Here is a 15,038-nt window from a genome sequence, read left to right on the forward strand (position 1 = left end):
AGTTTTGAATGTATGAGATAATTATAAGATATCCGAACAGAAATATTCAGCATTCGATAATATTGTAAATATATTTTAGACAGCTGAAAAGGCATGAGGAATTGTTATGAATACTGATTCTTGTATCTATAATATGAATCATCATTAAACTTCGCTTTAATTATTATTATCATTAAATTAATAATAATATCATAACCATAAACAGTCAGTTTCACTAGTTTATGTATGTTCTAAATATTCGAAAGAGGTGGAGACTTCTGAATGGTAGATTGCAAATAAGTATACTTGTACACATTGTTTCTACAATCAACGCAGACAGACTAGTCTGTAACAAAGATGGGCATATTCTTTATTACAGTTCAGCCAAGTGTTACGGTGATTGTTTTAACGTAGTCTTTAATTTTTACTGTAATTATAGACAAATTTGAGGAATTTACATACAATCAAAGAGAGAAATCGTTAATTAAAAAATATTGCTCGATGGAATTGTCCAAATTATTTTTTTTACTAAGTTCGTTCTACTATCATTTATATTAGTGCGTTCGTTGTTTTCGTCCACTATTTTTAGATTTCTACTACGAATCCTAGCATTGTCTAAATTGTCCATTCCAAACAATGCAAATATTAGGGTAATTCAACACATGTATGAGTGGTACAGCACATATCGAAGCGAAGTAGAAGTTTGCCCCATTATGCCCTACTACCTAAACATCTATTCATACTATTGATAATGTATTGAAGAAAACTTATCGAAGAACTTATACCACTCTTCAATGGTTAGTAACTGACATTGAACTCACTTCCTGAATATATCTTTCTTTGAATCAATTGGTCATTGAAATTGAGACCATAGTATGTTAAGGGCGATAATCTTTTCTGAGTTTGGTATATAAATTCCTCCAATTTCTCAATTTTCAGACCTTTTTATGTATTGTTTATGCAAATAAATCGCCTCCTGAAAATATTAATATCTATTAAGAATTGGATTGCTTCCCACTGTTTCTTGAGTAAGTTTTAACTGTAATCCTTCAGAAAGACCATCAAATTATGTCTTGATTCATGGCTTCAACCCTTGTAATAACAACATCAATTATGAATCGACTTGCTACAGCTTCATAAAATATCTTATATTAACTATTATATATATTTTATATGATGATTTTTGCAATATAAACATCAAACACTGTTTCCCGATATTTTTGGGGTAATATTACCATATAATTTCCTCGGCAATTATCATTTTAATAATAGGTTGATCGAAGGAAACATCATTTCTTGTTGTAGACTTCCATACTTCTTGCTTTTTCATTTCTGTTTTGTTTTCTCCTAGTCTACCAGCAAATGAGCTTTATAAAACAGTGATTATTTGGCTCAGATAAATTTATAAACTCGCCAACAAAAAAAAGGCATATTTCAAATGTATTTATATCAACTGGGTTTACAGTTTTACAAGATCTACTGCATTGACTGAATATCACAACAATCTTTGATTCTTGCTCGACATAATTACAAATAATAAGCTTTTAATAATTCAGGTGTAGTACTTCAAGATTGATAAAGCAAGTCATAGAATCTTATGATCTTTCTGATGAATCACAACTTTTAGTGCCTAATCTACCAATTCCATTAGACACTTCAATTAGATGATTCAATAGACAATTAAGAATGAACTGGAAGACGTTTGTTTTGACAATGCCTATATGTACAGATGTCTTCCAATTACTCAAGAAACAGTAGGATACAAATCCATTTTTAGTAATATTAAGAATTTCATGATACAATTATTTGCAGAAACAACATATAAAAAGATCTTAGAATTGAGAAAATCATTTATTACTATTTCAAAAACAATATAATCTATTCAAAGAAAGATATTTTAAAACATATTCAGGAAATGAGTTCAACATCAATTTTCTCTACTTTCTATCCATTAAAGATTGGTGCCTCGGAGTGGTACGGATTCCTTAACGGGTTCCTCCAATACTCCAATACCGAAATATTTAAAATATTATTCTGTAATAAAAAAAAATGACTTATTTTCATTTATTTTTGGGAATATGAACAAATAATGGTACATCAATCAATATATCATCTTTTAATAAATTGCACAACGTCGACAGGCTCCATATTTCTAAATTAGTAATTTTGGTCTGATGCTTACTTTATAAACCTCTGAACATAAGAATTTCCAATTATAACCTTCAATTTTCCTCTTTAACAAAGCAATTGCCTTGCATTATTCACTTAAATCAACACCAATTTCAACCAGCACATCAAAATTTTTTTCTCAACGTTCTCCATTCTACACCACGAGGAACTAATAATATGCAATATCATACTGATGAGCCGATTTTTTCGGAAATGATTCAAATGTAGCTTCAATATCAACAGGAGATATAAAAACTTTTTCTTAATATATCATCATTCATTAGTGTATACATGTTCAAAGAAGATTTCGAGAATTATGTGATGGCCAAAGTTTTTGCACCAAAGCAAATTCTTAGTAGTTGACGCAGTGATTTAGCCAGTAATACCACGAACAACGCCATCATGTTAAAATTTTATAGAAATACTAGCAAAAAAATCCGGCTTCGCCCGGGAGTTGATATGAGATGACGTGGTAGAGTCGAAATAAAAAAATAAACTATGACGTAAAAAGTAAAAAAAAAGTTTATTGAAAACGTTTTCTCATTATTTACAATACTTGTTTATAAACAACATTTTTCATTTTATTGTCCGGAGTATATATACATAAATTTTTTGGATTTCCTACTCTTGAGCAAGCTACATATAGCTGACCGTGAGAGAAGCAGGATTCTTTGAGGTTAATGCCACAATATTTTAAAGTTTGTCCTTGCGCTTTGTTAATTGTAAAACTAAAGGCTAATTTTATTGGAAACTGCAGTCTTTTAAATTGAAATGGCAATTCCGAAGAGATCAGAGGTATTCTAGGTATAAATACTGTCTGTCCTTTGGTCTTTCCAGAAATAAGTTCAGCTTCAATGATATTATTCGATAGCTGTTTTATTCTGTATCATTCTAGTTCCATTACATAATTTTGGGGAGTTGAGATTTCTGAGTAGTATGATTGGAGTTCCAATTTTCAGACGAAGGCAGTGTAATGGCATTCCTGGTACTTGTAAAGAGTTTAGAAATTCAGTGGGGAAGTTGACACTTTCTTCAATGGATACCATCGTGTCGATCGATTTATATATTTTCTCTTCACCAGGTATTTTCTTTAGAATATTAAAATTGATATCGTCAACAATATTATTTTTAGTGGCCAAAATTGCTCTTTGAAATAACCACTCTGCATTAGTATAGTTCTGAATAATATTTGGATAAATTTTGTCGATTAGTTCGTCTTCAGTAGTGGCTATATTACAGAAATCACTATTAAGTTCAATGAGGCCGGTCGTTTGGTCAGTAGGATATGTACCTTCGCCGATTTGTAAAAGTATTTTAGCAAATTGTGCTGTTGTTTCATCTCTTGATAATTCAACTCTCATGTTTTTTGTTAATTGCAGTATTTGTACTTGTAGCCAGAGATGTGATTTTTTCAAGCATGCATTGATCTCGTCTGCTGATGTTGACTTGGGAATAACTGGAAGTGTTTGTCGAAAATCTCCTGAGAGTATGAGTAGAGCTCCTTCCATTATTTCAGAGTTTTTTCGCAATTCTTGTAATGTTCTGTCCATGGCTTCTATAAATTTTTTATGGGCCATGGTGCATTCATCCCAGATGATAATTTTAGCTTGTTTTAAAATTTGACCACGTCCAGATTTTCCTGAAATTTTACATACCGGTAATTGTTGTTCGGCTATATTCAACGGTAGTTGTAAGGCAGAATGGGCAGTTCGTCCTCCTTCCATAAGTGTGGCTGCAATGCCAGATGATGCTAGTGCCAGTGCGATGAGTTTTTTAGCACGTATTTCCGCCAGTATTAGATTTATGAGAAACGTTTTACCAGTGCCTCCTGGTGCGTCCAAGTAAATAATTCCACCAATATTGTTATTTATCCGGCTCATTATAACGTCGTAAACTTTTTTTTGATTGTCATTGAGAAGTGGTTTGTTGTGAGCAATGTATTCAAGTAGTTCATTGATGTTGTAACTTTTTTCCTTCATAATTTCGTAGTTTAGCACACTAAAAGCATTTCTTTGTGGTGCTGGCATTCCAAGTTCTACTAAGGCCTGATTATTTATTGCTAAACATTTATCTTCTAAGCGAATGAGTGTTTCATTGAAGATCTCGTCATTCGATAACAGATGGCGCCACTGGACTTAATTTCCAAGTTGAAGGGTCGGAAAGTCCCTTATATCTTTAAAAACATGCCCTTTAGATTAAAACGGGAACTTTCTTGTTCGAGGAGGGATAAAGGGCTATCACACCACATAAGTCCCTTTATCGTGTCGGGACTCCTTTTTAAGTTTTATCGGCACGCACATTTTATCGACTTAGTTTTATTATATATATAGATATAGAAATACTCACATTAAATAAATGAATAATTTTGGAAAAAAAAGACCAACAAAGAACTGAATGATTTTAATAGCTACCTATCAATGACAAGATACATAAAAGCTCAAAAAGTACGATAGTTGGGGAAGAAGAGGAAGAAGATTGAGGTTTGACAAGGATAGGGATGCCAAAATCGCAGTATTATTATTATTAAGATATTACAGAGATAGAACCTAATTGGAGTACAAAAATACAGAATAGAAACCTGTGGAGAAGAATATTGAGCTCAGTTGAAGATCAATGGGAAAATAAAGGCTCATAGTACATGAGAGATGAATTGGGCCGTTTCTTACAAAAACGACCATAGTCCTAAAATTCGGATTTCGCTGTTTAAATTGTCAATTATAAATCAGGGGTCACCTGTTTGACCAAGAAAGTCATATTCTACAAAAAGAACCATAGTACGAATTTACAGCCGCCAAAAGATCTACAAAAACAATCATGGATCAACCGAATTCCTGCAAAAAGCACCATTGTCCCGGTCTATTTGATTAGTAAGCATGGCGAGTGTAAATAAAGAAACAGTAGTTATACAGGAAAATAAATTACGTGGTGTGGCACATATAAATCATGTGGAAAAACAAGTTCCGGCTAGAGTCACTGGCGCTGATTGTAGGTATGTCAAAAACTGAATATATTTCTATATATTCATGCTATTATTGAGTAGATCTTTTGTTTCAGGTGTTCGCGTATAAAGTGCTTTCAAAATATTAACGAGAATAATCGACAGACTTTGATAACTCTGTTTAATAACAATATCCAAGTGTTCCGCTTCGCCATAGATCCAGAAAAGTTAGAGATACAAGTGATAATGAACCAAATAAGGAAGAAGGAAATGATAGAATGAAATCAAGATTCTTATTTAGGAAATATTTAGGAAATGACAGAATGAAATCGTTTAGTAACAGTGCAGTGTTTTCTTACAAGGTAAGAGTGGAAGACAAAGAATATCCAGTATGTTTTAAGGCGTTTTCAAGCATAATAACAGGCACAAGAAAATACCCGAGCCAATAGTTAATTTGATAAAAACTCATATCCAGTCATTTAAAGCTCGGCAATCACATTATTCAAGACAAAAAATCCAAACAAATTATACCTTCCCAAAACACTTTCTGTCAAAGCAATGTATAAAATGTTTTTACAGAAGTTTCATATTAATGTATCCTACAAAGCATATTGGTTAGTTTTCACAACATCATTTAATATTAAGTTTGGACTACCGAGATCTGACACGTGTACCACTTGTAACACTGCAGTAATACAGTCTGATTGAGATCAATACCAGCAGTAAAAGAGAAACCTTCTCCTTTTAAGATCATGAAAGCAGGGCCAAAAGATTTTTTTAATACACTGGCGAGCAAAAAATTGAAGTCACCTTAAAATTTTCATATTCTTTGAAATTTTACGTTTTCAGATAGTATTCGCAAACTGTACATCATTGCATCTGCTTTGTAAGCTGAATGTGAGACTCTATAGTAAAGAAAAATGTATTTTTTCTTGGATTTAATGATTTATTCTGAAAAAGTAATAAATTAACATTTTGGGCGAAATTCAACATGTTGTTTTTAGGGAAGATATGGAAGGAACAAAATAAAAAAACTTGACACTAATAACGTGTCCCTCCTCTTGCATTGATGACTACTTCAAGTCGGCACGGCATACATCACATTCTGGTCGATGTTATCCCATTCCTGCAACAGGAATCTTCTTAACTCCTGGGTAGTTCTTGGTGCTGGTGTGTACGGATCTGTCGTCCCAACTCGTCCCAGACATGTTTTATGGGATTCTTGTCTGGGCTGCGGTCTGAGCTGCGGGCTAGCCAGTCAAACCGCCTAATTTCTACCTCATCCAGATACTCCCTGACAATTCAGGCTGTATGTGGACTCGCATTATCTTGCATAAAAATGCCGCGTTCCCCCCTAGTCACCGTTAAAGGCATACCATGGTCTTCTAGCACGTCCGTAATATGTCTGTGAGAGATTAGGGAGCCATTTTCTATGAAAACCAACTCTGTACGAGCTTGTGCAGTGATTCCCACCATAACTGGCCCACCGGCAAATGGAAGACGCTCGTCAATGAAAATTTAAGGATATCTTTCCCCAGGTCTTCTTCACACTCGTGGACATCGATCTGACCCAGTGAGGCAAAAACGCGTCTCATCTGAGAACAATACCCAGCTCCAGTCATCATCATTCCAACGAACGTGATCTCTGGCAAATGTCAATCTTGCAGTCCGATGCTGGCGTTGCAGCGGGGGACCTGTAACCATTCTTCTGCACGACAGTCCAGCAGCATGAAGTCGTCTTCTAACGGTCCATTTACTAACGTTGACATTTCTAACTTCTTCCAACTGATTTCGCAGTGAAACCGCAGTAGCTGTCTTATTCCGCAAACTTGTGGACAGTCTCCAGAAAGTGCTGGTACACCCTTTGCACACCACAAAGACTAGCACCAACAATTCTTGCAGTTTCACGTTGCCTCCGACTATCTTGTAACAGCGCAACAATTCTTTGCAACAACAATCGAATCTAAAGGTATTACGGGCCTGTTAAATCACTACACTTTGCAATCGATAGGTTTTACACAAAGCATCAACAGTAAGCTGGAGAGCAGGCAAGGGAAATGTGAATGTTCAATTAGCGCAAAGGCACATTTTTCATGAAAGTCGTACTCTAATACATAGAATGACAGCTAATGACTGTCAAGTCTCGGAAAAAATTTGCTTTAACGCCTACTAATCCTCATCAAGATTGATGCTAAAATTATTCGCAATTTCTGAAGTGACCTCAATTTTTTGCTCGCCAGTGTATGACTGAAGCTCTGAAACCACTTTTTATTCCAAATCCAAAGCCGCCTATGAAAATAAAATCAGTAAGAGTAATTAAAATAACTGCTGAAGTACACTATACACAGACCAAGTAATCTTACATAGGTGCCTGGGAAACAATACATCTGCGAATCCGGAAGAAACTTGGTACCGAACTAACATTAAAGCCCCTGTATTAAGGTGAGATTCAAATCAAACCCCTTGAAGCTAGGTTTTCTACGAAAGCTTGCTAAATGCCTGAAAGTTTCCAAGAATGTTAACTATTATCTCAATCTGCAATCAAACCTTGCTCAGCCCAGCACCAGTACTAGTACTGGAGCTGAAGTTGAAATATACAACAAAGACAATAGCAATGGCGCAGAAGATTAAACAATGATGCCGATTTTCTTTGTAGTCCTTACAACTTAACATTTTTTAAAAATAAACATTTCTTTTAATCTTTTGCACATTGAAATCCTCAGTTCCATAGAAATTCCCGTAAAAACAACCATTGTCCATAAAAAAAAGGAAAAACTACGTTGTTTTTTGAAGTATTACCAGAATTTTGATTAACTTTTTTTTGCCGACATTCGCTAATTATAAAATAAAATATGTCTTACATAAGAAAAAAGCAAATTGAGCAAAACATTGGGCGACATAAAGTTTTTTCCACTTTCCCAAAAAAGTCAAAACTGAAGTATATTGGTTTTTGTAAGAAACGCATCAATTGCAATACTGTTAATGTGTAGAAGTTTTATTGACACTAGTAAAGTCAAAATATCTATTGACTCATCGTTTTGATACATTATCTACCAATTTTTGTCTCTCTACTATATCAATAACCGTCCAGAACTCACAAAATTGTTCTTTCATTATATAGTTTTATTCTATATACGTATATCTTGAAGCTATTACCAAATAACCATAATTAATAAACTCAAGTGAACATGCATATTTCTGAATTAACTAAGAATTGAATTAATATGGTTCGATACACAGATTAGCACAAGAGATTGTAAAAATGCCCCACCCACTATAACGCATCGGAAGTATAAATACGAAGGGGCGAAGAAAAAATAGTTACTGTAGTTCATCCATTTCGTGAGAACAACGAATATTGTGAAGCAGTGAGTTATTATATTTATATATTAAAAGCTTTTGTTATCTCAAATTTCCCGTTAAATATGTTGTATATTTATATAGAAATGTCGAGTTGAAACGTAACACTAAGTGTTAATTAATACTTTAGTTGTGATTCATTAAGAATAAAAACATTTTCGAGATTAAGTCAAATCATGATATAGCTCAAATAACAATTTTCAATCACCGGGTATAAGATTCGAATTTTATTATTAAAATAACACCATGTCGTATCCGAAAAATCCGATTTATGTCGATAGATATTTGTGATTATTGCAGTATTATATAATTTCATTTTCGTGAATTTCTCACAAGCTCATATCATTATTCAATTGAGTATTTCAAATTTCACACTGTCAATAAGGTTTCCAAGTCTACTTTTTTTTATTCACACTTTTTATAATTCTAACGTCATCCACAGTTGCAAATATTCAGATTATCCAACAGAGATTTATTTCCAAATACCTCTTCCCCTTTCAATCTTTTTCGACAATTGATCTACCTACTTTATATTGTACGCTTTTGATTTGATATTTAAATACCTACTCATTTTCATATTTTTTAAATCACGATTATATTCACCTCACATTTTTATGTCTAACTATCATTTGATCTTATTTTTTGCTTATTTTCTTCCAATTCAGAATCAATTGAATGAATGATTATGATCCTATCAACTGATTGACGATCCTAACCCATTATTAGCAATATACGAACAACGCGTAGCGTTTTCAATGTAAATTTTGTGTTTTTATAAATAAGTTTTTTCATTGTGTAGCAGTTTTTAGGTACTTCATAATTATTATTAAAAACTTATCAAGAATTCACCAACACACGTCAAATTTGGAAAACAAGTAATTGTTATATCCATATGCCAAAAAGTGGAAAAATCGCAAGCCCCAGTAAACTGTCGATAACGCTGCCATTAAGAGCTAATCATAAATTTCCATAGTTTTGAAGGGAAGATGAGATCCTAACCCAATTACTTCCAGTTTCCAAACGTAATCCGAATTACTTTGCGAACATTCAGATCATGGTCCAGTAAAGTGGATCATTGTTTCTGAGAAGCCTTATTTGTTTCATCGGAAGAATTCCGTGGACAAATATAACGAAGTCGCATCAATTAAGCCTCTTCCCTATCGATCTGAAGAGCTATCCCATCAAACATACTTAGACAAGGAGTACTTACTCATGATAATGAAGAAATAGATTTGAAGTTTGTTTGATTCAATATTTTCCTAAAATTATTGCACTTCTGATTTTTGCTTCGCTGAATTCCTTTAGGATTTGTAATTCATTTTTTCGACTTGATTTGTTTCAATTAAAACTATTGCTTCGTATTGTTTCTCCAGTAACAGTAACATCTAAATATTAGAATAAACGTCTTCCAATTCATTCATAAATGTGTTTTGAATCATCTGAATGGCGTGTCTAATGCAATTTTGTAAATTAAGCATTAACGGTATTTCGTAAGATCATACGATCTTTAGTATTTGCTAGCTTCGCCTTACTAAGCCTGAATCATCAAAAGCAATTAAGTTGAACATGAATTCAAGATGTCTTGTATCTTACCGTCAACCAATGTAATAAAAATATCAATTATGAATCGACTTTCTACAGTTTCATAAAACAGTTTTCAATCGAACCCATTTTTCTCTCAAGTCATTTATTAAAGTCTGTTTCTCCAAATTTTTGGATCCAGTCACGAAAATTTCGCAAATTGTGAATAGAAACTTTTAAATTTATTTAACATTTTTACCATAGCAATTAAGACCTGACAAGTTTTGTATTCCGTCAATCTACCAGTCACGGGCTGATGATTACAACGGCTAACATAGCGGAACAAACATGCTTTCAAAGCTAGACATCTGTGGTGAAGTTTACAGGCATTACCACACGGGGTCACTCTCAAGTGCCCACGCCACTGTTTCAGTTATATTATCTATAAATATGACAAATAAAAATGATTTCATTCCAATCAGATATTTGTTATCAAATTTGTGATGTTCTATTGATTCTTTAACTACTTTCTCCTAATTGATATCCCATCACTTCTGTTTAATGCACCGCTTCATATTTCATTTATTTTATAGTCAAGATACGAATCTTGATTGTTTCTTGTAAACCCAACCTATTTATCTGATGGTTTTCTCAATATATTTTTATCAATTTTATGTCAATACAAATTATAACTTATTTTCTCAAAACTTTTCTTCTGTTTCATGGTAAATATTCAATCAATAAATGTTTATTAATAATCTAATTTTGATATCATTCTATTTTTTCATTTTTAAGTTTTCTCATCAAGAGTAACATCTCATATTTCAATTCATAGCCTTTGGTATTAAGTTCACCTTCAGTTAAGTACCCACCAACAAATCTATTAAGGCCGCTTGACATAATGCAATACAACGTGTAAGAAATTGCTCTGTAAACAGTAAAAGTAAATACATTCCTAACCACAAATTTTATGTAATATTTTGTAACTAGTTTAACAATGAAAATAACAAAGCTAAGTTTTACGAAATTCAGCTGATCTATTAAGCCAAAAGTAACTAGATTCCAACTTATTAATGTCAAGATCTTGCATGAAACAATCAGCTAAACTTAATCTGCGCATGCTTTTGATCAAGAAATATTGCGTCTTGCATTACATTGCACGTTGTACTGCATCATGTCAAGCGACATTTAAGAAATTGCATGCAATTTCTTAAGCATTATCGTGCATCATGTCAAGCGGCCTTTAGTATTCTAAAAGATGCAATTACCTCAATATTTCACAGCATTTGAAGAAAATGCTTTTATTTTAACTTATTGCGAGTCCTAGTTATAAGTTTAATATCTGTGTGCGTTTAGTTGTGAATTCTTTATATGATAATTTTCATTTAATCATCAAAATTTTCAATAAAACGTGTTCAAGCATGACACTTTAGTTTTTATGAAATCATCAGTTACAAGAACAATTAGATGTAGAATTACTCTGGATGATCTTAATGTAATATCTTTCAAATGTTTTATATATGATACTCAATAATTTTTATCTTGAATCTGAACCTTTTGAGTGTTGATTATTTCTAATAATTAATATAATATTGAGAAAATCAACCCATACAATGGTTAATACCAAGTTTTTGTATTAACATGTCGATTTTTCTTTTTTAGAAATGTTCGGGTTTTTCGTTTTCAGTTTGTTCTTTGGTAAGTATCTGACCAATTATTACAAATTCAATTTTATGTATACCTATAACAATTTTAGAAAGAGCGCCACAAATTATTAGAGTAAGGTAGTAAATTAAATTCTTTTTTGAAAGTTTATCTAACTATTACAAAGAATCTATTAATATACAAATTCATTCGAAAATTGTACATAAAATATATAACTACTAAATTCATATCATTTCCACCTGCTACAGTTAGTGCTATTTTGGCGAGTCTTCGTATTATAATTTGCTGTTTACAGCTGGCCATTTTTTCAACTAATCCTCCATACAAGACGGTTCTCCTTACCTCTACCCTCCATAATATTCGTACAACATACTAACATTCATCAAGTGAAGAACAATTTTCAGTGAGGTTATGTAATGTAAAGCAAGGTTTACACTATGTAGCAAAGCTGTATAGCTCTGCTACAAGTTCTGGAGATACACTATATAGTCCGGCTATATAGCAAATTGAAGCCTATTTTCTCTAGTAGCTACGATGAAAGCAGCGACTACTGCTTCTTCAGCATCTAGCTGGGAACTGAACACACCAATTTTTCCCAAGCTATATGTAGTTCTGCTACACGGAATGGCATCAAATTTACTTTTAGCATCTGCTACATCTAGCAGAGCTATATGCAGCTGACGAAGCAATAAATAGCTCATTTGTTATATAGATCTGCTATATAACAGAGCCATAAAAATATCATTTTTATATACGTAAATTCTTCATATACGAGAGGTGATAAAAATGCGATAAATTTCTTTAAAGTAAAATAATATCTTACTTAAAGGGGCAAAAAATTTGCTCGAAGAAAAAAATTGTGCCACCGTACCTAAAGTAGATAAACGATTATATTGGCGTAGTTTTCCATTTTAATGTACTATAAATCATTCCTATTGATGCAAATAATGCTCGTGCTCTTTAGCGATACTTTGAATTCTTAGTGAGGTGTCTAACTTCTAAAATTCTCTACTTTTATCAAGGAATACTTTTTACAGTCCTTCAAGTAGAAATAAGTAAAATGTAATATAAATTTTGAATCGATCTCCTTCAACGTTCTGCCTTTGGCTATCCAGGCACTTATTCCAACGTTAAATACAATACTACTAGGATTCATGCAAGGCTTCTTGAAACTTGAATTAAATGCAGCATATGTATTTACTGCTAAAAAACACATCCACCGTTATTTTTGCTAAAACCTCGTATATAATCTAAAAATTGACATATTTATTTGTTTGCGCAGTTGCCCTTACATCGGCTGGAACATCTAAACTCGTAGTTCCCGAACAACATGCTCAATCTTCACATAATCTAGAAGTTTCTGGAGGATACGAATCCGCAGGTTATGGTGGAGCTGAAATAATTGACCATTTCGCCGAATCAGGAAGCGTTAGAAATGGAAAAGGAACCTCAGGAGCAGAATTAACAAGTTTGGCACACAATTCGGCAGTACAAGCTAAAAACGCTGTCAGAAATCAACACACAGCTGGAAGTCAAGCAGCTTTTGGAATTAAAAGCAGTTTAGCCAGTGCCGCCATTGGAGTAAGTCAAAAATAAAAAAATTTATAAAGTTCAAATTTATATCTTATCTTTATATTTCCATAACCAGTTATTTTTCAGTGCTTAGAAGCTATTTAAAAATAAATTGTACTTTCAGGCTGCCCAAACCGCTCAAGCTGCTCTTGTAGGTAAACAAGCTATCATCCAAAATCTTAAGAGACAAGTCGTCGACGGTCAACAACAGCTCCAAGCAGAAATTGCTCAATTACAACAACTTGAAGCCGTAGCTCAAGTAGCTGCTCAATCATCACAAGACTCTCATGCACTTCTTAACAGCCTTAACGCCGCTTTAGCAGCTGCGCAAGCTGGTGCATCTCACGCTGAGCAAGCTGCTGCTGAAGCCTCAAACGCGGCTGCCTCCCAGCACGGTATGGTAGAGGAAGCCAAACAAAACGTAGCACAAATCTTATCGCAACTTCAAAGTGCTATCAGCGAGCTCCAACAAACCGAGGTTTCCGCTATTAAAGCCGCTGAAGCTGCTCAAATAGCACAATCGAATGCCGCCGCCGCGGGTTTGGCAGTTGCTGCTGCTAGTGCTAAGGATGGACACAGTGCAGGATCTAATGCCGGATACCATCATTCTGGTCATCATTACTAAATATCTATTAGTCTATTATTATGTAGTTTTTCAATAAATTTTATAGAAAATTATATTGGCTTATAATTGAAAAAAAAACTAATTCAATCACTCATTGATACAGAAAACGAATTATTTTTGAGAATGTTCGGAGAAAATTAATGAACCTGAATATACTGAATATGCTTAATGCTTTTCAGTGGTCAAAAATTATCTGCACATTATTGCCTTTTAAAGGAAACTAGTTTTGGGTAGAAAATCATAAAGGAAAACTGAAAATTCCTTCTTCACTTCACTTTTAATTACTTTAATATGGGCTTACTCTTCTACCTCATGGTTCCTACTGTAAAATTTGACAAAGCTTCGCCTTCTCTCATCAGATGTCTTAACCATCCTAATATTTGCGTTTTCATTTTTCCAACTATATCTTTCCCTCCAAGTTCCTACTTTATTTCATCATTCATGCGTTGTCTGTATTAATTTTCGTCAATTCTAATTTTGTTCTAATGATCTTTTTTAACTACTTTTGTTCTCTTTTTGTCATTGTTTCTGCGCATTGCATTGGGATCGTTCTTATCATTTTTTCAAAATATTCATTTTATTTTTTTTTTTGGTATTTGGTTCCTCAACATCTGTTTTTATTTATAATCTTCTTCTTAATTTCATTTTCACCTATATTCATTTTCTTTTAAACTGCTTGACATATCGAGTAATTCATGTTTCATTCTCATTTTTATTAACACTATTTCTTCTTCTGCTGTTATCAGTTTTTTAACATACTTTTCATTATGTTTCTCCTTTTAGTAATTAGGGCTATATTCGTTTGTTATTATTTGACCGCTGTTTCTTAAGTTTCCTTCATTTATATTTCCTAGTACGTGCTCTAGCGATAGATTGGATAGCCTTGTAGATAGTAAGTCACTTTGTATCTTACTTCTTGATTAATTGGAAATTTTTCAGATTCTTCCTTGCTGGTCAGTACACTTGCGTTTGATTCCCTCACAGCTATTACAATTTCGATGCTATCCTTTAGTATTTCAGCTCTGTTATTTCTGTTTTTTCCATTATTTATTTCATTGTGTGTATTGCATCTATTGTGGATGTAACTTGAGAAAGTTTGAGAGTTCATTATATACGTTCCATATTTATTTCAACTTTTTCGACGGCTCTACCATTCGTACCCTTTCTATCACCTCATTTTTTGATGGTTCCTTTGTTAGCTCATTTTCT

The 15,038-nt window shown here is 33.2% G+C and overlaps 1 protein-coding gene across 1 annotated transcript; it reads left to right on the plus strand.

Moving 5' to 3' along the window:
* The first annotated feature begins 8,436 nt into the window (after nucleotides 1-8,436).
* On the plus strand, nucleotides 8,437-13,829 carry LOC130444441 (uncharacterized). Its single transcript, XM_056779564.1, has 4 exons — nucleotides 8,437-8,454; nucleotides 11,630-11,665; nucleotides 12,915-13,213; nucleotides 13,329-13,829. Exons 2-4 carry the CDS (start codon nucleotides 11,632-11,634, stop codon nucleotides 13,827-13,829), a joined length of 834 nt encoding a protein of 277 aa, XP_056635542.1. The 5' UTR covers nucleotides 8,437-8,454; nucleotides 11,630-11,631.
* Nucleotides 13,830-15,038: the final 1,209 nt, after the last annotated feature.

This window comes from Diorhabda sublineata, chromosome 5, assembly GCF_026230105.1.
Source record: "Diorhabda sublineata isolate icDioSubl1.1 chromosome 5, icDioSubl1.1, whole genome shotgun sequence".
NCBI classification, from domain to species: Eukaryota; Metazoa; Arthropoda; class Insecta; order Coleoptera; family Chrysomelidae; genus Diorhabda; species Diorhabda sublineata.

What these genes read in the sequence shown, in the direction of transcription:
- LOC130444441 (XM_056779564.1), top strand. Translation starts at nt 11,632, where the DNA reads ATGTTCGGGTTTTTCGTTTTCAGTTTGTTCTTTG. An exon ending in CGTTTTCAGTTTGTTCTTTG is followed by an intron (nt 11,666 to 12,914) that starts GTAAGTATCTGA and finishes TTGTTTGCGCAG; the next exon opens with TTGCCCTTACATCGGCTGGA. An exon ending in TAGCCAGTGCCGCCATTGGA is followed by an intron (nt 13,214 to 13,328) that starts GTAAGTCAAAAA and finishes TTGTACTTTCAG; the next exon opens with GCTGCCCAAACCGCTCAAGC.